The sequence below is a fragment of the Trachurus trachurus genome (genome assembly GCF_905171665.1).
Source record: "Trachurus trachurus genome assembly, chromosome: 21".
NCBI classification, from domain to species: domain Eukaryota; kingdom Metazoa; phylum Chordata; class Actinopteri; order Carangiformes; family Carangidae; genus Trachurus; species Trachurus trachurus.
The window spans coordinates 24,458,669-24,486,563 of record NC_139899.1 but is presented as its reverse complement, the minus strand read 5'-3'; the positions used below and the strand labels follow the sequence as shown (position 1 = coordinate 24,486,563).

Sequence of the window (27,895 nt, the reverse complement as noted above, 5' to 3'; positions counted from 1 at the left end):
TAAATAAACAAACGTAAATAAACAAAAGTTCAGGCAAGATGAATAAGAGCAAGTCTGGTCTTGATTTGATCTGCTGCCAAGATAAGATATTTTGTTGCTTTGCATTATTGATTCGGGCTGTAGATATTTCAAAATAGATAATATCAAGAAAAGTCAAATACCAATTAAAGATGTTAAGCGTGTGCGGTGGTTTCCATCTTATTGCAATTATCTTGGACTTGGACTTTTAAACTTTGACGTAATCTAATTGCAAGTTCAAGGGATTAAAACTCATCAATAGATTTCCTCTGGGTGTTGGTACGCCAGTAAATATATAGCCTATGGTCAATTTGGGGCTTTAGGTATAATTCTCTATTGGCCTGTATGTTTTTTGCTTTGTTTTGTTTTTTCAACATTGGTGAAAACGAATGGGGGTTGTTTCATATTGTGATTATTCTCTTTACATTTGAAGAGCCTAAAATCATTCAAATAAGCCTATACTTATTGTTATTATGTGAAATAAATCACTTCAGTTTGGGAGCCTGTCTTTCTTTGGTGCCACCGGATTCCGCTACAGAGTGAGTCATCGCCACACACAGACGATCTGGGTCTGGTGTGTACAGATACAGCTGCTGCAAATCGGGCGTGAGGGAGCAGCAGCGCAGCAGAGACGTGAGGCGAGGAAGTCCGAGCAGAGCAGACCTGCAGCTGTCCGGGGGAGCGCAGGACCGTCATGGACCAGCCCGAAACCCCGCCGCTGTAAAGGACCGATATCGAGCCGCAGGACCGGCACACACACACAACTTTACACACACACACACGCAGTTGAGGACACGGAGACGGCGGAGCGGAGCGGACTGGGCTCGATCCCTCCCGGTCCCTCCCTTTGCCGGACGAAATGTGGCTGAACCCGGAGGAAGTTCTGCTGAAAAACGCTCTGAAGCTGTGGCTGACCGAGAGGAGCAACGACTTCTTCCTCCTGCAGAGGAGGAGAGGACACGGGGAGTCGACCGGCAGGATCACAGGTAAACAACCACCACCACACAAACAACACAAACAAGACACAGGAGAGGCCACACACACATACACGAGCACACATACACTTTAATACAGGTAAACAATGACAGTAGAGGCCTATGAGGAAAAGAACTGTAAAGGGAACAGGTGAAAAAATGGACAACAGGACGAGGCCTCACACAGCCAGCAGGTAAACAAGGGGGGTGTGTCCGAGGTGGGTGGGTGGCTGGGTGGGGGTCCTAACAGGAATTTAAGAGTTCACCAGATTAACAGAATAACTTGGTTTTACTAGGAAATATCTGACTTTATTCATAATGCAAACTGGTAAGTTGGATAATGGACATTATCAACAAACCAGGAGTGCTTGTTTAGATGTGCAACTGTATTAATCACATAAAAATAGGCCTAAATATAAAACTTTAATGTGCAAAAATAAATAAATAAAGAGTTAAACAGACTTTAAGGACATCCAGGATTTTTATAATCAACAAGAAGGCCCTGCTCCAGATACATGGTCCTGTGCATCACTATGCCAACTGTGACCATCATTATAACTATGTGGCAGGTTAAACTTGGCCTTTATCAGGCTCCAGCTCCAAACCACAAGGCTCAGTTCAGCTCAGCTCAAGACTTACCACCCCATCAGACGCACAACACTAGTTTCTATAATCGATAATATCTATAAACACCCCTCTGCTTCACAACAAACACTCTCACTTCCTCTTACAGTGTCGAACAACACGGGTCTCTGAACCGAGAGAGGCACCGCACCTGTGTGAGACGATGTGTGCATGTAGGGCAGGGACGGGTCAAAAGTCAAACCACTCTCACTGTAAACAGTCAGAAGAGCCAAGACTAAAAGAACAAAGCTACTGAGACTTTATGTTTATTTAATTTACTTTATTTTCCACTTTTTCTACTGTCAGGTGTCGACATGTCAGTAAATTAACGGTTTCAAAGTCCTGTTAAGTCGGTCGTCTTCCTACATAAACCTGTGTCTTCTGTACATTTGGACTTGTTGTGACAGATTCATTCATATAAAGCCACACCCTGTTGTAAATGTTAACTAAACCAGACTTGTATTAGCATGAGATTTGTGTGGCTCTAATTCATTGATTTATGAAGCGGAACAGAATAAACATTGAGGTTTATCTATAAGTCAGGCTTATATAGGCTACACGATGTTTTCTCAGCCCCTCAACCTGTCAGGAAACAATATAATAACATCACTTTGTTTAGGAAAACAGCACAAGTTTCATAATGGAGCTTAAATGTCAAGGTAATTAACAGATTAGTGGATCGAACATTAATCCTGACAAGTGATTTGTTCCTGTTTGAGGCTTGTCAAGATAAAGTGCTAACAAAGTAAATCTGTTCTTCTGAAATTATCACCTCCATATTATGTAGGCTAGTTATACTTGTATGATATATAATAGTTTAATAACTCTATTAAAATGAAAAAATGTAAATTAATAAGGATATTTAGTTGTTTTTTAGTTGTTGTCGTTGTAGTTGCAGTAGTGCAGTAAAAAATCCCTAAACTTGTCAGTTCAGTCTCCTCTCTATAGACAATAAATGTGTGTGTGTGTATGTGTGTGTGTGTGTGTGGGAGGGAGCTGTAATTTCCTGTGGGACAACTACAGGTTTTGGGATCAGTTGGGATGGTGATGGTGTGGAGGTGAAAATCCTCTCGTCATGATTCAAACCGTTCAAAACCTGCAGAACAAGTTCAATCCCTCCTTCTATTATCATTTATTATTATCATTATTATAATAATAGAGATGTGTGTGTGTGTGTGTGAATATGCTGGTTGCTGCAGCTGTGGTCGGTCCGACAGCTTCCCGCCGCTGTGGCCTGTTTGCTGCTTCCTCTGTCTCGCTTCCTCTCTGTGTTTTGTATCAGGACAACAGGATTTGCTGTCACACGCAGAGCCGGGGCTCTCCACTAGATTTATGTGACGGGTGACAGACGTTTCATATCATTAAAACCAGCTCGACTCACACACGGTCTCTTCCCTGTGATGAAACCAGCTCCTCTCATAATAATAATAATAAAGCAGCAGAGAGACGAGAAATAGAGCAGGGACTTCCTGGTTGAGCTTTTTTACCCTGTGTGTGTCTGTTTGTTCCCTCGGTTTCCATAGTGAGAGCGGGTCAAGGGTCAAGTCCTGTTGTCCCGGCGTTTAAAATTAACTAATTAAATGACCTTTACTTTGGCATTCCTGCTGCACGGGAGGAGCTGAGTCGTCTGTTTTACAACGGAGATCTCTCTTAAGTTTCCAGCTGTTTAAGATAAAAGCAGAAGCTGCTATCACACCCTGCAACTAAACATCTGCAGCAGATCACTCCCTTCATACCAGTCTTTGCTTCTTTTTTAAAAATGTATTTCTAACCAAATATTTTCTCTCTATAGAGCTGAAACACACACTTCCAGCCAGCAGCCTTTAATGTTTGTGTATTCAACCTGTTCCTCTTGATTTAACGCTCTGCTCTGAAAGCAGGACGAGAGAAAGGGGCAGAGAGCTAATTCAGTTAGATGAAAGCAGACGATACAGTCGAAGCAGAGCAGAGCTGTGTTGTGCTGTGCTGTGGAGAGAAAGGCGATGATTCATATCGACTCCTCTTCTCCTCTTCTCTTCCTTCACTTCTGGAAAGTTCAGCAGTGTGTGAACCCCTCCTGGGCTTTGTGGTGACAGACGGATGGTTTTGTGTTGCCAGGCTGCCGGGTGCTCGGCTTCAGGCAGGTCGACTCTGACTCTTAAGATGTGGTTTACGTTTGGCTGAGAGCCAGAGGCGTCTGCTTTGGGGTGGGAGGAGAGATTATATTTACACTTCTCCACCTGCAAGGAGGCTTGTGACTAATATTTGACATTTTCGTGATATAAAATAAACAAAAAACACTTTTTAAAGCTGTTTCAACAGCATTTGGCCAAAAAAATCCCGCTCTGATGAAATCCTCTCGGGGTCGGTAGCTGTGGTTCTGCTGCTTCACTGCAGGTTTTTTAGTCAGACAACCATGATGAGCTCAGCGAGACCGCTCCCTCGTCCTCTGCTCTGCTCTGAGATCTCATGTGTCTCTTTTTTTAGTTTTTGTGTGGCTTTTTGTCTGAACCACCTGTAACCACAAGACAAACAAACAACCGGCTGCCCCCATTTGTCCAGTCATAACTTTTGACATGCAGGCGGGTGATTAGCTGTGGTGCACTCAGCTGATCGGCCTGATAAAGCTTCCTCTGAAACGGGGTGAACAGCATCAAACCAGCCAGTTTCTTCAAAGCCAGCTCTGTTTGTCTGGACTGAACGTCTTGGAAATAAATCTCAAAGTTTGGTCCTGAACTATGACTCATGAGTGAATTAGTTGGAGCTCTGTCTAAAGTCTGTGAGTGTGTGTAGACCTGACTGTTGTAAAATACACTAAACACACTACAGTAACTTGTGCCTTCCTCAAAAGGTCACGCACAAGCTAGTGGTGAATCAGCCGCTGGCAGACGTCCAGAGGAGGTTTGTCATCGTTATGTATATCATGATTAAAAACTACCAATCATTCATTATATCTTCATGCTTCAGTGTACAGGGTAAGAGCCAAGCTGGTGTAAGACATTTTCCCTGCAGCAGTTATGTTAACATAATAACTGTCATGTAGTGGGGGATGTTGTTATAGAAAAAAGGAAAGTCCACACACCAACAGCAGCTCCAGAGCAATAATTTATTATTATCACCAAAACAAGAGAGTGTAATGTTTTGGGTCAGAAACGCTTCAGACTCTTATTTTTTCATGTTATTATAGAGCTATACACATTTTAAATGAATGAAAATGGTAAAAAAAAAGAAAAAAAAGTTTATGTCCAAAAAGTTATAGGCTAACTAACTCATCTGATTGAATTCATCTGATATTATTGATGGACTGCAGCTGTGCTTAATGAAAATATTAAAAACATATGTGAGCATTTCACTGTATATTATATATATATTTTTCATATTATATAGATTGTGTGAGTGTTTTCCTTTTATCTTAAAGGGATAGTTCACTCAAAATTGAAATTTCACTCATTATCTACTCACCCTCATGCCGACTAAGGGCTGGGAGAAGTTTCAGAGTCCTCCGTGCCTTCTCTGAGTTACAGCGGGGCTCCGTGCAGCACTGCATGTCCATATGACGGTTGCGAACGAAGCTCACTTTCCTTCGTCCAAAAAGATACACCAAAAAACATCCAAATACCTCCATAGTGCTCGTCTGTAATGTCCCTCTTGTATTGAAGCCCCAACATGAGAAATTGTTCCGAAAAGAGCCCCGTTTGCTACCGCCATATGGACATGCAGTGCTGCGCCGAGCCCCCCTGTAACTCAGAGAAGCCACGGAGGACTCTGAAAGTTCTCCCAACCCTTAGTCGACATGAGGGTGAGTAGATAATGAGTGAAATTTCAATTTTGAGTGAACTATCCCTTTAAATAATTTGGGAGTTGAGACTGAGTCAGAAAAGTTAAAGAAGTTTATAATTTATTTTTACCCAGAGCAGCTTCATACACGCTGAGCTCAGTCTTTATGTAAAGTTAAAGTTTTTAGAGCTTAAACATGATGTCCAAGAAGAAAACAAAAAGACAAGCAGCCAAAAAGCCTCCACACCCAGTCACATGCCACCACACTCAGACCACATGCATTCTTTGTGTCTCTTCACTCAGAACCAAACATGAGCGCTAAACCAACACTGATGCTCAAACAGTGGGTCATGTTTAAACTATAGATGCGTCATTGTCAGGATGCTTCAGGGTTTTTTGTTTTTTCGTTGCCTTTCTGAGACAATTCTATTTCTGTAATCTGAAGCATGTTTTTTAAAAAAATGCAGTATATTGTCAGCTTGTGTCAGAGCAGGAAATGCAGAATTTAAAGGGCCACTATAACAGAGCTGTGATTGGAGAGGCGTGACGGACATTAGTCATGGCTCGCCAAGTGATGGAGTCACGTGATGCTTCAGTCTGTCAGAGAGAGAGAGCACAGATCTGTGTCTTCCTGCTCCGTTCCCATTTGCTACATTGAAAAAATGCATTAATTGAAGAGACAGGAGTTTATTACCTGAGTGATGACAACACCCTGAGGTCCTCCACTCGTCTAAACTGTGATAAGAACCAGTGACATGTTTCCTCCCCTGCAGCTCTCCCTCTGTATTGTGTGTTTAAAGCAGAAGTGAGTGATCCGGTCGTTTTCGCTAATGCTGCGTTCCAGGCAGGCTTTTGAAATCGTAAATTACAGCTTCAAGTCACAACTTACGACTTTGTAGCGTTTCAGGCAACCCACTCGTGTTTTTCCGACCTGTTTTACCGGTGAAAGTCACTATAACGGCCACTCGTAACTTCCGACCCGTGAACTCGTACCAGATCGAACTGGTACCACTTCACGGTCGGAAAAATACGAGTTTCCTTGAACGCACCATAACAGTCCTCGTCGCTACGTCACCACATTCACGGCGTTCCTTGGCTGCACACACAGCCCTGCATGCCGTTCTCTCTCCTCATTGGATAAAAACTGTAGGATACGATAAATGTTTTCTCTTCGGCTCAGAGCAGAGCAGAGTGACTGAGAGACCCGTGTTTCAGTCCAAACACTCTATGTAAGTGATTGCTGTCGGAAGATATAACTATTTAAGACTTATATTAACACAAATATATCACTCACTTCTGCTTTAAGCCTTTGAGTAAATATGTATGTTATCAGAAATGCTTCCATCGCTGTGACACGTTGACACGGCTGTCATATTAGCTCTATTTAGCATTTAGTGTACGGGATGTCATATTATCTTATTGAATAATCAATTAATCTGTAAAACACAAAGAAAATCTTTGGTGTCTTGTTCTGGTCAACCAACAATCCAAACCACACAGATATCTGGTTTAATCTGATTTTAAAAAAACTGAAAAAATCTGTAATTTTGTTGAATATTTGAGCTTTGACAGCATTTGCATATAAAGACATAAAATATAATATAAATTGGTGTAATATATTCTGTCAACTCAGAATTTTAAAGAAATGTGATTAATATTAATGTAGCAGAAACAGATGAAGCCTCATGATAAACAGCATGTTTCCAACTTAAAGTCTAAATCATCAGGCACATCAAAAATTATGTTGATGCTGTTGCTTTAAAAAGTGTCCTACATGCTGTACATTTCAACAGCTCTGCTAAAACATGAGATGTCCTGTCCTCTCGTCCTCTCGTCCTCTCGTCCTCGCTGAGCTGCTGTCGAGCTGCTGCTGTACTTGTGTCGTCCATCTGTGAAGTATCACGTGAACTCTTCACCTCTCCGTCCTTTGTGAGGGACAGAAAGAGAGGCTGAAAAACAACACTCACATCGTTATATAGTTATATCACTGTGGTTGTGTTGATTGAATATGTTTATATTTGAATTAGTTTATGGATCATAAACATAGTATAGTGTAATATAATAAAACTTATACTGAGTTCCACATTATGTGTCTACAGTACCTCTGCTCTGTTTACACGGATGCACATGTGGACATATCAATTATTATCATTTTCAATGTCACATTATTTTCTGTCAAAGCACTTTGATTTGATTTGATCTGATAAAATAATGAGAAATTTTATATTTTTAATATTTGAAGGGCTTGTTTTTTGCCAATAAATTATTTTCTGCTGATTATGTCAACTTTTTGAATATATGATATATATATATATTAGGGCTGGGACTCGATCAAAAAAATTAATCAAATTAATTAGAGGCTTTGTAATTAATTAATCACAATTAATCACATTTTAATCGCATATAAATATTTGACCTGAGAACAGTGAGAAGCATTTTTTTTTTCACATGGATTTTAGTATACCATTGAATGACTGAATACATAAGCTTAAGCATTCAAGGTGGTACTTAACTAAGACCAACAGACTAGGGATGCAAATTATCGATTAATTCATTAATCGATATTTGATACATACAGATTAAATGGTCTTTCCTGCCAATACACTATGATGATTACTGTAGTATTTAACTAGGCTACTTAAATCACAGTAGCATAAACTGATTTGTTGAACTCAGCCTGATGTAAACATTAATAAAACTCAGTAACCAATCACACAGGCAGCTCCATGTTGTCCCTGTGTGATGTTCAGGGACAGGTCAGGACAGTCTGAAGACAGACAGCTCTGAGGGTGAAGTCCTATCATAATGAGATGAGATGCACCTGTGACAGTGACAGGTCATAGATATAGCGCTGCAGCGGAGCAATTAGCGCTACAGTATATAGCGCATTTAGCGCGCGCCCGTGTCTGTGTATCTATGTGCAGGCAGAGATCAGAGATGGTGTTTTAAATAACCATGCTAGCGTTTCACCAGCTCTCATCTCTGCCAGTCAGCCTCTCAAACTGCCGCCTCTCTCGCGTGCGGGCGCACCGCACGTAGACACACGTGAGAAAAAAAAAAAGAGAAAAAAATTAAAAAAAAAAAAAATCATTTTTTAATAAGTGCGATTAAAATGCGTAAATTTTTTTTAACGCGTTAATTTTTGTGTAATTAATTAATCGTAATTAACGCGTTAAAGTCCCGGCCCTAATATATATATATATATATATATAATGTACCGTTAGTTATGCTAACTCAGTGGCTACACACGATACATACTGTACATACAGTTCACTCTTCATGCATTGTGGAGGATTTTAGTGTGTTGCTGTATGTAGATACTGCTCTTATTGCATTGTTGCCTATTTTCTTTGTGCTGCAGAGTATAGACAGTACCACAAAATTAGTGGACTTACATTAGTGTGACTTTGGATACATGTAGTAATAATCTCTGTGTTGTTCACAAAATCTGATCCCCGGTATGATTCCTGTTTTCTTCCCGGCCTGCAGGTCTCCTGGTGGGAGCCCTGGACACGGTGCTGGACTCGAACGCCCGGGTCACCCCCTTCCGCATCCTCCTCCAGGTCCCCGGCTCCCAGATCAGCTGGGTCATCGCCAGCGGTGAGTTGAACCATCACGTCTCTGAAAGTGTTGTGTCCTCCTTCTGTCATCTCTTTTTGTTTATTGTCATCTGCTTTGGGATTTTCCAGGGAAGTTTTCTGTGTTTCCCTCAGCTGATTAATTCACTAGCTGGTAAATCCCCCTCTCTGTTTTTTGTTTTTATCTCTATGTCCTTCAGGGGCTGCCATAGAGGAGGTGAACAAGCACTGGGATTGGCTGGTCCACAACCTGCTTCACTCTCTGTCTGTGTTTGAGAACAAGGAGGATGTCGCCAGCTTTGTCAGAGGAAAAGTCAAGGTGTGATGATGAGATATGTTTACAAAGAGAGAGAGTTTAGAGAAGATGATTTAGTGTTTGTTGGATCAGAGTGAAACATGTGGAGATTATATGACGATGAAAAGCTAAAATCTGGAATAAGTGGCCCTCAATTACTAATATGATTGATTGTGTTTTGTTTTTGTTTGAGTACAGTGTCCCTTAAGGTCCTACTTGATGTACACTCTCAATGCTTATTGTACACCTAAATGAGAAGGCTTGGATATGAAGGAAAGACTATGAGCAAATAGAACAAAAAGGACCTTTCCATCCTTGCCTTTTTTGATGTTCTTTTCTTTTCCTTCTTTTTTTTCTCCATATGTAATATAAAACTAATGACTTCCTAAAAATAAAGTTTAAAAGAAAAAAGAAAAGCTAAAATCTGAAGTAATGCGTGCGACCTCCCTCCTCTGCAGGGCCTCATTGCGGAGGAGTCCCGGGGCCGACAGGCGGCGCAGGAGGACGACCCGGAGAAGTTCAGGGAGGCGCTGGTGAAGTTCGAGCTGCGCTTCGGCCTCCCGTCGTCGGAGAAGCTGGTGACGTACTACTCGTGCTGCTGCTGGAAGGGCCGGGTGCCTCGGCAGGGCCTCCTCTACCTCAGCATCAACCACATGGCCTTCTACTCCTTCCTGCTGGGGAAGGAAGGTCTGTACACCAAAGTGAGGGCTCTGATTTTCAAACCAACCGAGTCGCTCCTCACGATCCACAACTATCACGACAAACGCCACATACTGTATTTAATACGTGATCCTCGCTCCTCTTAGTGTTACTCATACGTTTTCTGCTGCTCTTCCCTCCTCAGTGAAATTCGTCATTCCCTGGGCGGAGGTGACGCGGTTGGAGCGGGTCTCCACCGGCCTGATGACGGAGGCGATCCGGGTCAACACGCGGCAGCGGCAGAGGGAGTTCTCCATGTTCCTGAACCTGGCCGAGGCGTTCGGGGTCATAGGTCAGCTGGCTGACATCGCCCTCAGGCGGCTGCTGGACAGCGAAGGCCTGGAGCTGGACCGAGTCCTGCAGCAGCCGGCGCGCATCACCAAGAGGTCAGTAGCAATAAGTTTGACTTTGTTTTTTAATTCATTTAAATTCAAGTTTCAGATGAGTTCTTTTTTTTGTCATTCAAATTTTTATTTGTTTTAACAGTGATGTCACGATTACAGATTTTCTTGGTACGATTAATCGATTACGATTAATTAATCAATACAATGCAAAACACTGTGTAAAATTAAATATAGTCAAAATATAATTACATCTAATCTCTTAATATAGGACCAGTTATTAATCCGCCGGGGGAAGTGTTTGAAATATTTAAGTCATTAATTGTCATCTATACCAAATCTTTAAGTTTATTGTAATCATTTTTTTACAATACAAATGACACGCAAACATTTAAATTCCTATGCAGCATTACTTTAGATAAATGGACCAGTATCTGTGCATTTACCTTTACTTTGGTGCACATCTGCCGATTATGGTTCCAACATAATCTTTTTCGGAAAGTGACGGTATTTATGAATCTTTACGATCAATTAATTGTGGCGTTTAATACCTTGATTAATTGTGAAAACAAGTAATTGTGACATCCCTATTAACATATCTTTACAAACATTTCAAATGTCACAGATATGGCATAAACAAATTAATATTCTGTTTAAGAAAGTAAAAAGGAGAAACAGATAGATAGGACGGATGAAAAAAAACTGAAAAGATAAAAATAAAATATAACATTGATAAAATACAGTTACAGTACATGCAACATACCTATCCTTCCCATCATGCCTTGCACCCCTCTATGGCGTTACACCCCGTATGTAGTCCACAAAGACTTCCCATACCTGCAGGTGAGTTCTTAAACGCCACAGTGATTTTTTTTTCTGGGTGAGAGAGTGAAAAAAAAAGTTGAGCTGTCTTATCTCGGCACAGCTGGTCGTTCACAGCGTGAAGTGGGTGTTGGTTTCGGAAAGTTACAGAAGTGGTCTGATAGAGCTCACATTAATCTGTGTGTGTTTGCATGCATTCATGTGTGGGTGTTCAAGGTTTTTTTTCAATCATCCTAACCTAAAACTATCAGACACTATGGCGTGTAGCATCAACTTATAATCCTAGAGCATCTCTCTTTCTAATATGAAGATGAAAAAAGACGAATCGTGACTCTTGTATCAGAATGTTTTTCAAACATTTTGATTTTTGTTTTGAGGTTTCGAGACGTTTTTTTTCTATCGTCCTCGTCGTCCGACTCAGATAAGACCTGCTCACACACGTTTGATCCCAATGTGCTGTGTGTTGGTCTTTTTTTATTTATTTTCATTCAGATGTTTTTACTTGTATTGTGTAAAAACGTCCGTCTTGGAGCGAACCGACTTCCCTTGGCTGCTCAGACTGTATTGTACTGTTTGGCTCTTTTACACACAGCTTCCCTCCTCACATGCCACTGTGAAACGCAGGGTAGATTATTTCTGTCTTTGCAGAAACCCCAAAACCAAAACAGGAAGTTCAGTCAAAACTAAACCTGCGGATGAGAAGACGACTTGAAGACTACTTTCTTTATTTTTGTCTTTCTTCTGTAAATTGTAAATATGTTCAGGTATTTATAGTAGACGGAGCTGAGCATCAGTCAAGTGATGAAAATTGAAAGAAGGAAGAAAAACTAACAGAAGGAGCGTTTCAGAAACCACGGAGAGTCCAGACTGTGTGGAGGAAACTTAACTAGGAAGTCGACTGCAACCGGACTGTTGAAACTTAAATGACACAAGTAACAAACAAACAAACAAATAAAACAAAGACAGAAATATAATGAGATGAAGAAATACTACGTTGACTATGACTAAACTCCACATCTCTTCACTTTCCAGCTTCGTGCCCATGTAGGAGTTTGTTAATGCAGAGTTAAACATTTAAAACTGTGGTTATATATTACATACTAATCAGTATCAATGTAGGAAAACTGCATTATAAAGGATGGATTAAATGTTTGATAATGCTTTACTAATGCTTCATAGTGTTTATGTTTATTTTGAATATGTAATGAACAAAATACGTATTTTAAAAGTGCCAAAAATTTATATATAGGACTATTATTATTATTTAAGACTGTTACTACTACTACTACGACTACTACTAATGATAATGATAACAGACCATTAAAAAGCACAAAGCTTAGAAGTTGTTGAACACTTGAAAACCTGTTTAACGTATTCAAAAAGGAGGATCAGAGTTTAAAAAAAAAAGAAAAGTGTAGTAAGGTTAACCATCATTATCATCACTGTAGCATATACACACAGTATATATTTATATATTTGTATATATACAATATATATCTATATATGGGATCTTGTTGGTGTTGGTTTTCCGAGGGGAAACTGATTTGGGTCATTTGTGAGATCTGGGTCACAGAGAAGAGAAAAACAAAAATAGCTCTGTTTCAAACTGAACTCATGTCCTCAGGGTTCAAACCAGACTTGGCGTCTTGTCAATGAGGAACAGTTCGCTGCCTAGAGACAAACACCGCACCCACCACGCTCGCTCCAAATCCGCCCCCGTGTCCATCCGTATGTGCACAATGTGCCTGTGTGTTTGCACTTTAAAGCTTTCAGACGACAATAACACTGAAGACCTCACTCCTCCTTCAAAGAGAATTACCTCATCCTTTTTCTCTGTGGGACAGGAGCATGAACCCCAAAAATAGATTTGTTGTTTTGCACCAGAAGAACGTCCTCGCTGCTCGTCACTCGCAGCTCTGTGTTGTCCACACGTCAGATGGAGGATCTGAAAAGTCAGAAACGTGTTGACTAAAACATACATAAAGAAATCACAGGATATTTGACACCTGATAAATGCAGGTTTGCATCATAGAAACAGACTTCAATTTTTATTTCCAATCTAAAACCAAACCAACTGTCCCCTCCTGACAAAAGTCACATGAGTTTTGTCCAGTGAACCGGTCTGAGCTGGTCCAGGGAGGAGGTCTGGAGCAAATCTTGAGCCAGAGCCAAGCAGCACTATACTATATGTATCTGTTACTTCTCAGCTTCGTTCTGTGGTAAATTACTATGAACATGTTTTATTTTCTCTTTGCCAATAGTTGTTGTGAAGTTGCTGCACCTTTCAAAGTGAGTTTTGTTTCACATGCAACATATCTGAGGTGACAAGCAAAGCAGAACAGACTGAAGTAACACTTTGGTGCCATCGCTGTTTCCTGCCGCAGCTAGAAGCGTTTGGTATTGTTGCTTTAAAGGTCCCATATTGTATAAAAATGGAGATTCTCCTGTCTGTTTTGGTTATACATCAGCTCTAGGCTCTGTATTGTATTAATATCGTGAAAGTATTAAAGCAGAGAAATGCACACAGCCTGTTTTCACAAACTGAGCCTGAAAACGAGCCATCACGACTTCTGTAACTTTGTGATGTCACAACAAAGCAGCCACCACTCTCAGCCCAACCTGGATCAATCATTCTACCTGTTAGGATTTGATTTCTCTTGAGGTTTGTTTACCTGAAATCAGCTGTGTTTTTATTAAAATCACTCAGAAAACAGTCGGCCAATCAGGAGAGAGGCTCGGAACCTAATTTATTCTGATTGTATGAGCTCCAGAAAGAAGAGAGAGGAGATGTTAAACTTCACTGAGATGGAAATGGATCACTTATCTTACTTCTTATGAACACTTCAACACTTCTGCTCTTTTTCTAACAATACAATCATTTGTCAGTCCTTTGATGTATCCAGATGTGTTTGTATTTTTCCTGTGTGTAGATCTGAGTGAAAGGGAACCAGAGAGTAGACATTTTCTTCTTTCCTCTTTCTGTCTGACTGTATCTAAAGTCTCCTCCCCTTCCTCTCTCCCCCAGGATCCTAGAGGAGCAGGCGTTGAGGGAGTACGTCCTGGCTCTGTTTCGTCTCCCTCGCGGCGAGAGACTCCACGAGGTGGCGTCGTGCTCGGTGTGGACGCCTCACGCCCGCTGCCACACGGCGGGGACTCTCTACACCACCGACAGCTACCTGTGTTTCTCCAGCCGAGAGGAAGGCAGCTGCACCCTCCTCATCCCCCTCTCAGAGGTACAGCACCTGCGTCATTGCAAACGTCAAAAAAGGGACGGGAAAACTTAAAGCTCTGCACGTTTCCACTAAATGGTCCATAAAACAATGTGAACATCGTTACCTGTGTGCAGTTTCAGCTCAGGGGGAAATGACAGCTAGTGAGCCAAACCTGCACTTTGTTGCTAAATGAAATGCTCCACTAATATATATAATATAAAGTCCTTAGTTCTTCATATAGAAAAGTTGAAGGTGCAGTAAATTTACTTACTCCACTTTTCCCTCTTATAAATTTCCAACACAGGAAAGTCCGGTTGTAACATTTCACGTGATCCACATTAAACCAGGTCAAGTTTAACTTTTCATGATGCCAGTAAATTACTATAAAATCCTGCAGGAAGTGAAGCAACAATAGTCCAGGAGCACTGGTTTATTGTGCAATGAGTGGAAATCACCTGAGCAGCAGGTGAATACACAATAAAACGGTTTAAGAAGGTTTTTACAAACCTCAGCAGGTGTCGTGTTCAGTCGTACTGCAGCATTTTACTACTACTTTTATTGAAACAGTCTGTACTTTCATTTTCTGATATTTTTTGAAGAGATTAAAGGAAGAATTTCTGAATGACAGTTGCATATATTTATATAAATAATATTATTATTATAATATATAATATTATTAGTAACACACCCTTAATGCTAATTGGTACTTTTCATCATTAACCCATGTTAATACAACGACTTGACGCTCAACAGAGCAACAGGTGAACAGTGAGCTAATCAGTCGAAAACTTCAGTTCTCCATCTGTTTGTGACTTGAACAAACTTCTCCTCATCTGCTGCAATCAAACCACTGAGTTTACAGTTACAAATCCGGCTCCGTACGTCTGTACTTTAGATGAGGGTGTTTAACAGTATGTGTGTTTATTCTGCAAGCTGCAGGTTAAACAGTAACACATCGGGCTGGTTTCTTGTGGTTGATAAAGTTCACACATTCACACATTACAGTGCAGACGGCGGCTGTTGTTTGTTGCAGCCATGAGACAGTTTCCACTTTTGAATAGTGAACTAAATTAACCTGTCAGGATTTAAAATTCTATATTTTACACATTTATTTGTCATTTTCTGACGTATTTGACTGTCACAATAACAATAGTACACTGTATTCACTAAAACATGTAAAATTGTACCTTTTATTCTACTGTTATTGTGGAGCTATTTTAGTTTAGCGCTCCCAGTGAAAAGCAGAGATTATGCAGCCAGCTGCTCAGTGTGCTGGTGAACAATGTACAGAGTCATTCATACTTTCTAGCTGCTGCGGTTTAATCCTCCATTTCCTCTTGTTTTCTGTTCAAGCATTGTCTTTGGAAAAAAAAGTATAATCACTTCCTCCCACCTAATCTGTAGCTGTGAATAAGTAATAATTCCCCCTCCTGCTCCTCCGCGGCCTCTTCAGCCTCTATTGTCTCTTGTAATCCTGCACATTTCCTGTGGAGCCTCGGCTCTGTGAGCTGTGTAGTGATGTCACAGTCGATTTCCTCATTTAGTCTGTTGTTTAAAGTCTGCGTTGGCTTTAGTTTTAATTGATGGTACAGCAGCAGAGGATCTATACATGAATCTACATGTGCTTCTTTCACTTCTAGATTCGAGTCAATATTTGTAGACAGCACCATATTGACAATTCTATATGATAGATATTCAATTATACAAAATATTGTTTTTTGATCATATTTGAGCGAGGCAATGTGCATCAAATGAAAAAAAGGTAAATTTCAAGTATGTCAAGCATTACTTTATTATTGAAGATCAAGTCTGTGATATTGATTAGGTCATATTTAAACACAAAGTCTGTATAATGAAAAAAAAGTATTTTCCTTAACACATTCTTTACACTTTCCTGCCAGATTATTTTTTTACCACCTCCTTGCCTTAAGCACAAACAGTGGGACTCGACCTACTTTCTTATCCATATCATGTAGATAAGTGTGTGTTTCCTCCTCAGGTGTTATCCATAGAGAAAGCAGAGAGCACCAGCCCGCTCCCCAACCCCGTCATCGTGAGCATCCGGACTAAAAAGGCTTTCCAGCTGATCGAGCTGCAGGACAGAGACGAGCTGGTGGAGAGCCTCAACTCCAGACTCAAAAACCTGCAGTGGAAACAGTCCATGTTCCGCAGCAAGAGGGAGAGGAGCGTGGTGCGTTTTCATCTCACTGATTCATGAAAAAAAGTTTCTGAGGGAGAAAGAAAGTAAAAAACTGAACTAGAATCTATTCTATTAGTCATATATGTGCAAGTCAAAGGGTTTTTGATCATTGTTTCAGTACTTATATACAGTATTTTAGAAACTGAACAGGTTATTTACTGTCTGCAGCTTTTATATTGACATTCATCACAGTGTGTAGGATTTATATTGACAGTGACTGAGGATGATGATTGAATACAAGCAGGGCCGGCCTAAGCCTCCACGAGGCCCTAAGCAAAATATTTATTTTGGGGCCCTCTATTACTGCCAATAATGCTGACTACTACTCATTACAAATTATCTGGCATGTTTTTACCCATCTATGGTTTTTAATCATGAAATGGTACCAAATTCAGCTAAAAGTGCAGCCTGGGTTGATTTACACTTCAAATTGATAAAGTACTCACTGATTGTCAACTAGGCCTACAATTAAAAGTAACAAAGTAAACCAATAGACAATGCATTTATTGTAAACACATCAAACAAATCATCATTTGATTTGAAGTTTTGGTTTTAAATAAACCGCAACAACAATTTGAAGCGCAACAACAACAATTAAAGATTTTTGTAATTGCGCTGAATTTCTCTATGGGTCGAAAGAAGTTATGCGATACAGTTTAAATGAGTTAATTGCCCTAAAGACCTGGTGTCAGTGGGTTATTGTCTTTGGTTCATCAGAGTGACGGGCGGCTCATGGAAAGAAAGTTATTGAGCAGAGAGCAGAGAAAAGAAGATGATATAACAGCAGGATGTTAAGTGTAAAGCTGAGCAGTCAGTACGAGAGGGAAGCTGCTACCGGCTGAGAGTTAAAGACATTTTATGAATTTAAAAAAAATTCTCCTCTTCCACTGTTTGGTGAGATGATGTTCAGCCTCGTGTTGTGGTGAAACTTTGATGTTCACAGTGTGAATGTGACAATTCAAGGAGCTAAAACATGAATGAGTCGCAGTGGGTGTTTATCGCCTCCAGTTCTGTGGCTTTTTCTTTTCCTGCCACAGATTCAGGTGTTTCCTCGTTATCACGTCTGATCTAACGTCTATTATCAGATGTGTCAGTCTCGGTGGTGTTAGGAGAAAAAAGACATTGAAGAAAACTCAGGATTTAAAGTCTCTCAGAAAACTTTAAATGAGCAGATGTGGAGCAGGTGAATCCTCTGTAGTCTCAGTGGAAGTGCTGTTTTTAGTTTCATTAGCTGATGAAGACAGTCCAACTTCTCAGTTTTAACATGTAGAGAGATTTCTGCATCACACTTGTTTATTTCAAATTGTTTTTGGTAACACTTTGAATGAATACTCGTTAGTATGTAGTTTGTTAACACAGTTGGCGCTTATCAATGATGAGTAAAACATTTTTAACTATGTTTATAAACTACATAGTAATGAGTATTCATGTGTTATAACTGATGGATTCAGTATTTAATGCTTAACTAATGCTTAATAGTGTGTACTTACTTATTATGAAGTGTTACCTTGTTTTTTATTGAGTTTTCAAAAAAAAAAAACTGTAGTGAGAAAAACAAAACAATTGAAACTGACAAAGAGCTAATAGACACAATTGCATAAATGTACATGGATACAATCTCCTGTGTGCGTCGGATATAATATACATACATACTTCATAGACACTAGTTTTTTGCTTCAATTTGTTACATGCATGACACTTATTGTCATGTTTTGTGTTTTTGTTTCCTCAGAGCTCCCCAACTCCCTACTACACCTTCTACTACGACACTGGGTTTTCTGACGAGGAGGAGATAGAGGAACAGGTTCTGCGTAACACGGTCAACAGCGAGGCTCTGATGACGGCCTTCCACCACAACCAGCCGGGGACGAACGGCAACAAGGTGAGAGAGAGAGAAAGAGGGAGAGGAGGAGTCCAGCTTCTGTTAAACACACAATTTGCACACTATTTATTTATTTACTATTTATTATACATATTGCACACACGCATCATACCTCCTTTTCTCTTCTCTTCTCTCTCTCTCTCTTATTAATACTGTTGCTGTCATTGTTGTTGTTGTACTATTGTTGCTTTTAATTGTTTATTTTTATACCTAGTTTTTATAATTGCTGGAGTTTTGTTTTGTGATGTGGACAGCAGAGTAAGAATTTCATTGTCAGGGAAACTCACCTTTCCACTGTCACACAAGCAGTTCACAGGCCTCAACGTGTGAATGTGTGTGTGTGTTGGCGTCAGAGCTTGGAGCAGGCCAAGGAGCGGCTGTGGGAGGATCACTTCTCAGAGTTCGGCCGCGGCGTCCACATGTTTCGCACAGAGAAGATCCAGAGACTTGTTGCCATGGGGATACCAGAGTCGCTGCGAGGGGAGCTGTGGATGACGCTTTCTGGTAAAGGAGAGAGAGGGGAGAGGGAGGGGAGAGGGGGGGGGCAGCCATGTGTATGAGACCCTGTGGGGGTGTGTGAACACAGCTGGGGCATCACTTCCTCTTCTTACATCTATAGCACCTTTTTTTTTTTTTATGTCAGAGCCAAACTCTGACAGCTTTTATTTTGGTTTTCTGTCACTTCCTCTGCTCGGTCTCACTTCCCTGCCGTCACTCAGAAACTGAAAGTGATGAACTGACGTTAGGAGGAACTGAAACAGAACCTGGGATTAAAAAAAAAAAAGGATACAGTTACCAAGACAAAGGAAGAAATTATTGATGTTTTACACAATATCTGCATTTTCATCATTCTGGATAATCTGTTTATTTGGTGCCTGGGGAGAGTTATCTATGCAGCTGATTTAAAGGGATAGTTCAACATTTTGGCCAATTGGCCCATTGCCATAATCCCTATAGTGTTAGGAGTAGGTTCGTTACCTTTAATTGTTGGCGGAGCAGAGCCGCAAGCTGCTCAGAGCTACGCTACGGAGGCTCATGGGATTTCTTGGTTTCCCTCATCAAACTCATCAAATACACAATCCAACAACTCCAAAACGCTCTGGTGGATAAGTTGTGACCTGCACATTCACCACGCTATGAGATAACAATGCAACGTTACGAGACAGAGTTGTTTTCGAGGTAAATGCAGAGACTGCTTGCCAGAAAACTGCCCTAGACGGGAACGCGCATCAGCGGTTTTGCATGAATTTACCTCTAAAACAACTCTGTCTCATAACGTTCCGTTATTATCTCATAACGTGGTGAATGTGCAGGTCACAACTTGTCAACGAGAGCGTTCTGGAGTTGTTGGATTGTGTATTTGATGAGTTTGATGAGGGAAACCAAGAAATCCCATCAGCCTCCGTAGTGTAGCTCTGAGCAGCTCGCGGCTCTGCTCCGCCGTTCTAAAAATAGCTTGCACCGACAATTAAAGGTAATGAACCTACTGCTATGACTATAGGGATTATGGCAATGGGCCAATTTGCCAAAATGTTGAGCTATCCCTTTAACAGTATCTCCTCCTGGCTGTGTGCAGATGCCACCTCGGAGCTGGAGTGCCATCAGGGCTACTACGCCGGCCTGGTGCAGAAGTCGATGGGCCACAGCAACCTGGCCACAGAGGAGATCGAGCGGGACCTTCACCGCTCCCTGCCGGACCACCCCGCTTTCCAAAACCCCACCGGCATCGCCGCGCTCAGACGCGTCCTCACCGCCTACGCACACCGCAACCCCAAGATTGGATACTGTCAGGTGAGAACCTCTTTCAAATATGTTTATTGGGAAACCAATCATGTAGTGAAATTAACAATCGGCAGTAGTTTCCTGTTTTTTATATGAAGTAAGAAAATGACAAATGACAAAAACGAATAGTAAATAAACAAACAGAAACCAGGAACAACAAAGCAAACGACCTGTCAGGTGAGAACATGGACATGATCCGAAGAGAGTGGTGACATCAGAGCAGAGATTTTACTGATAATACAGAATAAACATCTGCAATATTCACTTTAATGAAGCAGCATTAATCGGACACGCAAGGGCAAAGAGGTGGAAAGAAAGAAAAAGGTTATTTCCTGCATTTATAGTATATGTCAGTCTAGCAGCTATCAAATAATCAAGAAGCTGATGTCATCTTTAGCAATAGAAACCAGCCCCAAACGATAAAGGCTACATATCGGACTCATTTGTTAAAATGTTCATATTATAGGTAACACAAATAACACAAGTGGAAACACAAGAAGCAGCAGCAGCAGCAGAAAAAGAAGAAGTGGTATCTCTGAAAGTGGAGGTTGTGGTCTCTGAGCAGCACTAACCTTGATCAGGTTATAAGTAGTAGTAGCAGTATTAATATTACTGAGATATTTCGATGCTCATGGTAATGACTAACTGCCGCCTGAGGATGTAAAGCTGCTGTCATGGAAAAAAATATTGACTCAAACTGAGACAAATGTGTAATGTGATGGAACATGTTTGCAATAAAAATAAGGGCGCTTTCACACCTGCAGTTGTTCCGATTCAGCAACTGAACCGATACAACTGATTGCTGTGTTCACATCTGACCAAACTAACCGATCTATGACGTAAAACGCTCCGTTTCGGAACAAATGGTCAGGTGTGAAAGCGCCTAAGTAAAATCTAGGATTTTTTGAACTACAAATTTAAAATACACTATTAATGCACTAATTTTAAAATTCATATATTATCTCTCAAAATAAGGAAAGAGAATTATTATCTTTTCCAATTAAATTTACCAATCCAATTTAAACTGAGCGCATATGTCAAATCTTCTCTGTCTCTCTGTCCAGTCCATGAACATCCTGGCGTCGGTGCTGCTGCTTTATGCCAAAGAGGAAGAAGCGTTCTGGCTGCTGGTGGCTGTTTGTGAGAGGATGCTGCCCGACTACTTCAACCGCAGAGTCATAGGTGAGAAGTCAGGGGTCAGAGGGTTTTAATTAAAGCTTTATTCACTCACCGTTTCAGCAGCTGTCCCATCTTTTAAAAGCACATGTAACCACAAACAGTTTGTTCTATATTCTGTGGTTGTTTTGTCTGAGCGGTTTATTGTTGGCTTCTAAAATAAGAGCCCATTTCCTGTGTTTGTGAAGCTGTATATTTATGACATGTGCGAGGCGCATTAGAAACAATTTCCTCTTCCTGTTAATGTCCAGATGTTTGTGGCCATGTTCACCTTCGATTCAGCAACGACTGTGTTTTTCATGCGCATGGAACATAGATTTGATATTTAATAAACACAGGTGGAGGTTTTTTCTTTTTTTAATGAACAATAGCACACTACACACAAATTTAGCCTGTTACCAACTGTTTGAATGTGTGTTTATCAAACTAAAAGGATAAAATCACATAATGGTAATTGATGAGTAAGGTTTAAGATTAAGTAACACTACATCCTCTCACTGTGTGTCTCTTGCTGCCATCTAGTGGTCAAAGGAAAGAAAAACAGCAAGTTTAAAATTGCTGTTTTTTTAATCAGATAATCTCATTTTAATAATAATAATAGAGTTAATTTTAGACTGTATTGTATTTAGACTACATCCACACATGACTCCCGTTGGATATTTAACATGTCAGAGGTTTCTTCTCCTCCTGCAGGAGCTCAGGTGGACCAGTCGGTGTTTGAGGAGTTGATCCGGGAGCGTTTGCCCGAGCTGGCCGAGCACGTCCCCGACCTCTCCTCCCTGTCGTCCGTCTCCCTGTCTTGGTTCCTCACCCTCTTCCTCAGCGTGCTGCCCTTCCACAGCGCCGTCTGCGTGGTCGACTGCTTCTTCTTCCACGGCATCAAAGCCATCTTCCAGCTGGGTCTGGCCGTGCTGGAGGCCAACGCTGCTCAGCTCTCTGCCAGCGTCGACGACGGACAGGCCATCATGATCCTCACCGGGTACGACTGCAAACTGGGAGCACAGTTTGAGTTTATATATTTGGTCGATTAAAAACAACCGACAATATACATTGATTGGTCAGTGAAACATGGACCAAAAGGTGCAGGCTGAAGCTAAAGCTTATCGTGCCTACCATTTGTACATAAAGGTTTTCTTATACATGATTGAAGATTAAGAACCAAGAAAACAAAAAAAACAAAAAATAAAACAAAGCCAAAACAAAACAAGAACGGACAGGTTTAATATTATGACTTCATGCAAAACAAAAGAAAAGACCAAGTAGAACAGACAAGCTCAAATTCTAGATTCTGCAAATTTTACTCCCGATAGGTGATTATAATGTCTTGTTTATACATTTTTGAAAATGTATTGATTGAGCTACATTTTTTTTATTTATAGTGATGGTTGTTCCAAAGGGTTACTCCTTTTATGGACAGTGGCCCCTAAATTAAAGATTTAGGTGCACAGACAGAAAATTTAGGGGCACAAATCGATCAATCAATCAAATTGCAAAGCAAATATTCACATTTCTTTTCATTCATGATCATCATACTGTTTGGCCTGCCACCTGTGATGACAGAGTCCAGATTCTTTGAGTGCTTAAAAACAAAACAGAACAAAACCCCAGCAAATTTACTAGTTGCACATGTTCAAGTAGATAAAACATTTACTTGCACCGTCTCAAATTTTAGGGGCAAAATGTCTGTGTGTTGTTGTTGTAGGACCTCAAGACAAATCAAATTTTCAGATCTATGAATGAAGTGTGTTTATGTTCTGTAAACGTTGTGTCTGAAGTGAAGTGTCTGTTTCTGCAGTTTTCTGGACCAGGTTGGGAATAAAGAGTCGTCCTGTCCTCCGTCCTCCCCTCCTCCTGCAGAGGAGAGCAGCAGCAGCAGCGACACTGAAGTTCCCTCTGTGAGACACACCAACATCACCAACCTCATCAACGAGTCGTACGAGGTGAGACACACAGATATCAGGGCATTTGAAGACGTTGTTGGTCTTTAATTCACTGTTTCATAGCTTCTTTTTTTTTTAATCTGATCTCTTAAATTCAATAATATCATTCAATGAGTCAGATGTCCAGAAAATGGCATGCAAATATAGACTATGTATATATTGTAAATTATTGGGTTATATTATTATTTCTATTCTATTCTATTTGTATATATGAAATGGAGCACTGTTACATGACAATTTCCTGTGGGGGATTAAGTAGGTTTTTACAGATTCTGGTTCCCGCCTACACACTCTTAACAATTCATGGAGGATGAAAATTTCTCATTCTTTTCTGTTGTTTGTCTTTTGTCCCGTCAGAAATTCGGAGACCTGACGGTGCGTCAGATCGAGAGGCTTCGCTGTCGACACAGAATCCGAGTGCTGCAGGCTCATGAAGACACCACCAAAGAAAACGCTGTGAGTAAACGGGGAAGATGGGTATCTTTAAAGGATAGGATAGGATAGTTCAACATTTTAGCAAATTGGCCCATTGCCATAATCCCTATAGTCATAGCAGTAGGTTTGTTACCTTTAATTGTCGGTGCAAGCTGTTTTTAGAACGGCAGAGCAGAGCCGTGAGCTGCTCAGAGCTACACTACGGAGGCTAATGGGATTTCTTGGTTTCCCTCATCAAACTCATCAAATACACAATCCAACAACCTGCACATTCACCACGCTATGAGATAATAACGGAACCTTACGAGACAGAGTTGTTTTAGAGGCTGCTTGCTGAAAAACTGCCCCCGACAGGAACGCGCATCAGCAGTTTGCATGAATTTACCTCGAAAACAACTCACGGCTCTGCTCTGCCGTTCTAAAAATAGCTTGCACTGACATATAAAGGTAACAAACCTACTGCTATGACTATTAGGGATTATGGCAATGGGCTAATTTGCCAAAAATGTTGAACTATCCCTTTAAAACTGCTCAGAGGAACATTGAGGTGTATATTATGGGCTGTGCAACCAACCGACAGCCATCTTTCCTCTCTTTTTGTGTCCGTGCAGATGAGACTGGTGACTCCTGAAGTGTCCATCGCTCCAGAGATCTTGGCGGACGTTTACGACCTCTTCAAGGTAAATTGGTCCTCAACACCCAACTTACAGTATATCCTAAACTATGAAACACACTAACAGGAGATATTAAATGCCTTTAAAAAAATCAAACTATGTCTCTGAGATCCCTTGTCTTTTGTCCTCCTGCAGACGGAGCACTTCATCAGTCTGTACTGGGGCGACAGCAGCTCTGCAGCGGCGGCGGAGGCGGCGGCGTGGAGTTATGGCGACTCCAGCCGCTCCTACCTGGAGAGACTGTACCGCCTGGACCGGCCCCAGTTCAAGAGCCTGTACGGGCTCCTGGTGCCGTGGCCCGGCGGCTCCAACCAGCACATGGACACCGTGGCCAACCGCACCTTCACCCTGCTGGACCAGGACCGCGACAACCTGGTCACCTTCAGGGAGTTCGCCGGCTGGCTGGGTAGGTGGAGGAGGGGAAAACAGAGATACAACCAAGTATAAAGACGCTGATTTAACAAGAATGAAATATACTCCATATGATCTTATACTATGTTATTATAGATTATATTATAATGTCTTGTATTGCCCTTTATTATATTACTACAGCTGACACTACCTTGTCACACTATGTTAAGTTAAATCATATTGCACATTATATTATAATGTTTTGTATTCCCCTGTACTATATTATCTTATCTTGCATCATCTTGTCACATTACATTAGCTTAAATTATATTGCACAATACTATGTGAATATATGATACCTTATTGCAGATTAATGCAAACTACTGTATTATTATCTATTCTTTTCTTTCTTCTTTACATTTTATACTGCATTTACTTATTTTTTATTGTCTCCTCTATACCATATTATATATTATACCGGTAATACCACTCCACCTGCCTCTCATCTACACACACACACACACTTATACTACCTACATGTAACATCATAACATCGTAACACGTCGTTTCCTGTCGTTGTCTGTACTTATGTCGACTGTTTGTATGTTTAGTCCATGTGTTGTAACGTATTTGTCCCTTATGTCACCTTGTCTATCACCTAACTTCACCAATAAATAAAAAAACTGAATGAAATAGGCAAAGAAGAACTGAAAAGTAACTCTGTCTACTCATTTTCAGACACTTTATACTGTGAAGACCTAAATGAGAAGATTCGGCTGCTGTATCGCCTTCACATCCCACCAGGTCGGACATTTATTTTTATTTTATTTCTCTGACCCAGTGAAAACCGTTTAAAGTCTGAGCTCTAATTCACCAACTCACTTTAAATCTATGTGTGTGTGTGTGTGTGTGTTTGTGTGTGCAGCTCTGACAGAGAGTGAGGATGACCCTGCTGGGATTAAAAGCCCCCTGCTGTCCACCACCAGACCTCTCTGTGTCACTCTGCCCTCAGGTTGGTCCAGACATCACTGATATTGATTTTCTTTTTTTATCAGTTCAAACCACAGAGAAAACACAAATTATGTGTCAATATGTCTTGACTCTCGACTGTGACTCTTGTTCCAGGTGTGGAAGGTGAGGTGAAAGATTACCAGGAGCAGCTGAAGCAGATGCTGCAGGATCTGGCCAGAGAGAAGGAGAAGGATGTGGAGAAGCCTCTGCCACTCATGAACCAGGTGCAGTAAACATGTGGAGCAGATGTTGTACTAGAGTCACTGGTGATCATCAAGTCTCATCTGTCAGAGCTGCTTCCTTTAATTCACATCTTTTTTTGTTTTTTGTTGCCACATTATGAGAAGGAGAACATGTTGAACGTGCATGTTTTCTGTGCATTTACATTGATATATTTGTTTCGATCAACTCAAATAGAATCTAAAACTTATTTAAAGGGATAGTTCAACATTTTGGCAAATTTGCCCATTGCCCAGCAGTAGGTTCATTACCTTTAATTGTCGGTGCAAGCTATTTTTAGAACGGCGGAGCAGAGCCGCGAGCTGCTCAGAGCTACGCTACGGAGGCTCATGAGATTTCTTGGTTTCCCTCATCAAACTCATCAAATACACAATCCAGCAACTCCAAAACGCTCTGGTGGACAAGTTGTGACCTTCACATTCACCACACTATGAGATCGCTATTTCGTTCCATTATTATCTCATAGGGTAGCCTCCGTAGCGTAGCTCTGAGCAGCTCGCGGCTCTGCTCTGCCGTTCTAAAAATAGCTTGCACCGACAATTAAAGGTAATGAACCTAAAACTATAGGGTTTATGGCAATGGGCCAATTTGCCAAAATGTTGAACTATCCGTTCAAAGCCAATATATAAAGAATGTGAATATTTCAACCATTACAGTTGCAGCCTGTTGATCTATTGATAGACAGTCTGTCTCACACACACGGCTTAGTAACAACTGCAAAACTCTCCTTACTCAAACTCATTTTATTATCAATTAATCAACGGATTATTTTTTGAGTAAAATTAATTTAATCTATAAGGTCCTGAAAAATCACAAATTTCAATACCCCAAGCTGGCCTTCTTGAATAAATTGTTTTATCTTTCCTTACGCAAATTCAATTTAAAATGAGAAAACTGAAAATATTCACTTTTTAAACAACTAATTGTTGACATTTTTTCTTTCTTTTATGACATTTGATTAAGGATTGACAAGTCAAAATTATCGATCAACATATTTGTCATTGCACCAATCAGTTTCATCACTAATCAGTTGGATGATGATGATACATTAACCCTTTCACCTCCTCCTCCACAGTGGGAGTTCATCCAGTTCTGTAAGTCGCTCTACAGCATGTTCCACGGGGACCCGGAGGAGAACGAGCTCTTCCAGGCCATCGCCACGGTGACCAGCCTCGTGCTGCAGATCGGCGAGGCGGGCCACCGTGGGCACAGCTCGGGGTCAGAGGTCAGCGCTGAAGAGGAGACCAAAGGAGCGCAGCCCGTACAGGTGGCGACCGCTGACGGTGCCGGGGCGAGCGTCACCACCGGAGGAGGAGGAGGAGGAGGAGGAGGTGATGACGGCTCGGCTGCAGCGGAGGAGAAGGACTGGACGATCAGCTACGCTCAGATCCTGGCGTCGCTGCTGACCGAGCAGTCGCTGGTGAACTTCTTCGAGAAGCCGGTGGATCTGTCGACGCAGATCGCAGCGGCCAAGGAGAAGCAGTACCACCAGCGGGCCGGGCTGCTCACGCTGCAGCACAGGAGCAGGTGATCGGAGCGGCGGACTCAGTCAGAACCGCGACACAAGCCAAATATCTTCACGAAGAAAAAAAACCACAAGTATCAGTATCATTTGACTGAAGCCGTGTCCCAACTCAGGGGCTCGACTGACTGACTGCGTCACAGCTGTGCGACCAGACTGTCCGATGTGGAAGTGTTCTTCGTTTCCTGGGCAACGCCGGATCTTTAGCCCAACCCGTCCCAAGATTCATTGCATCCTGTTAAAAAAAGAAAAGAAAAGGAAATAATACTGATAATAAGAGAAGATAAATGTATTGTGTTTTAAGTCAGTTTAAGAGTTAACGGTACAACTGTTAAACCACAGGCCTTAAAACTTAAAAGGATA

At 41.2% G+C, this 27,895-nt stretch overlaps 1 protein-coding gene across 1 annotated transcript; it reads left to right on the top strand.

The window, feature by feature from the left end:
- The first annotated feature begins 653 nt into the window (after positions 1-653).
- tbc1d8 (TBC1 domain family member 8) lies at positions 654-27,727 on the top strand. The gene is made up of 20 exons (XM_083996174.1): positions 654-1,004; positions 8,862-8,972; positions 9,151-9,269; positions 9,704-9,932; positions 10,090-10,330; positions 14,133-14,340; positions 16,319-16,510; positions 18,252-18,401; positions 18,755-18,905; positions 19,978-20,192; positions 21,248-21,365; positions 22,053-22,338; positions 23,155-23,299; positions 23,657-23,755; positions 24,346-24,414; positions 24,544-24,814; positions 25,498-25,563; positions 25,685-25,771; positions 25,885-25,994; positions 27,086-27,727. Exons 1-20 carry the CDS (start codon positions 878-880, stop codon positions 27,539-27,541), a joined length of 3,450 nt encoding a protein of 1,149 aa, XP_083852300.1. The 5' UTR covers positions 654-877; the 3' UTR covers positions 27,542-27,727.
- Positions 27,728-27,895: the final 168 nt, after the last annotated feature.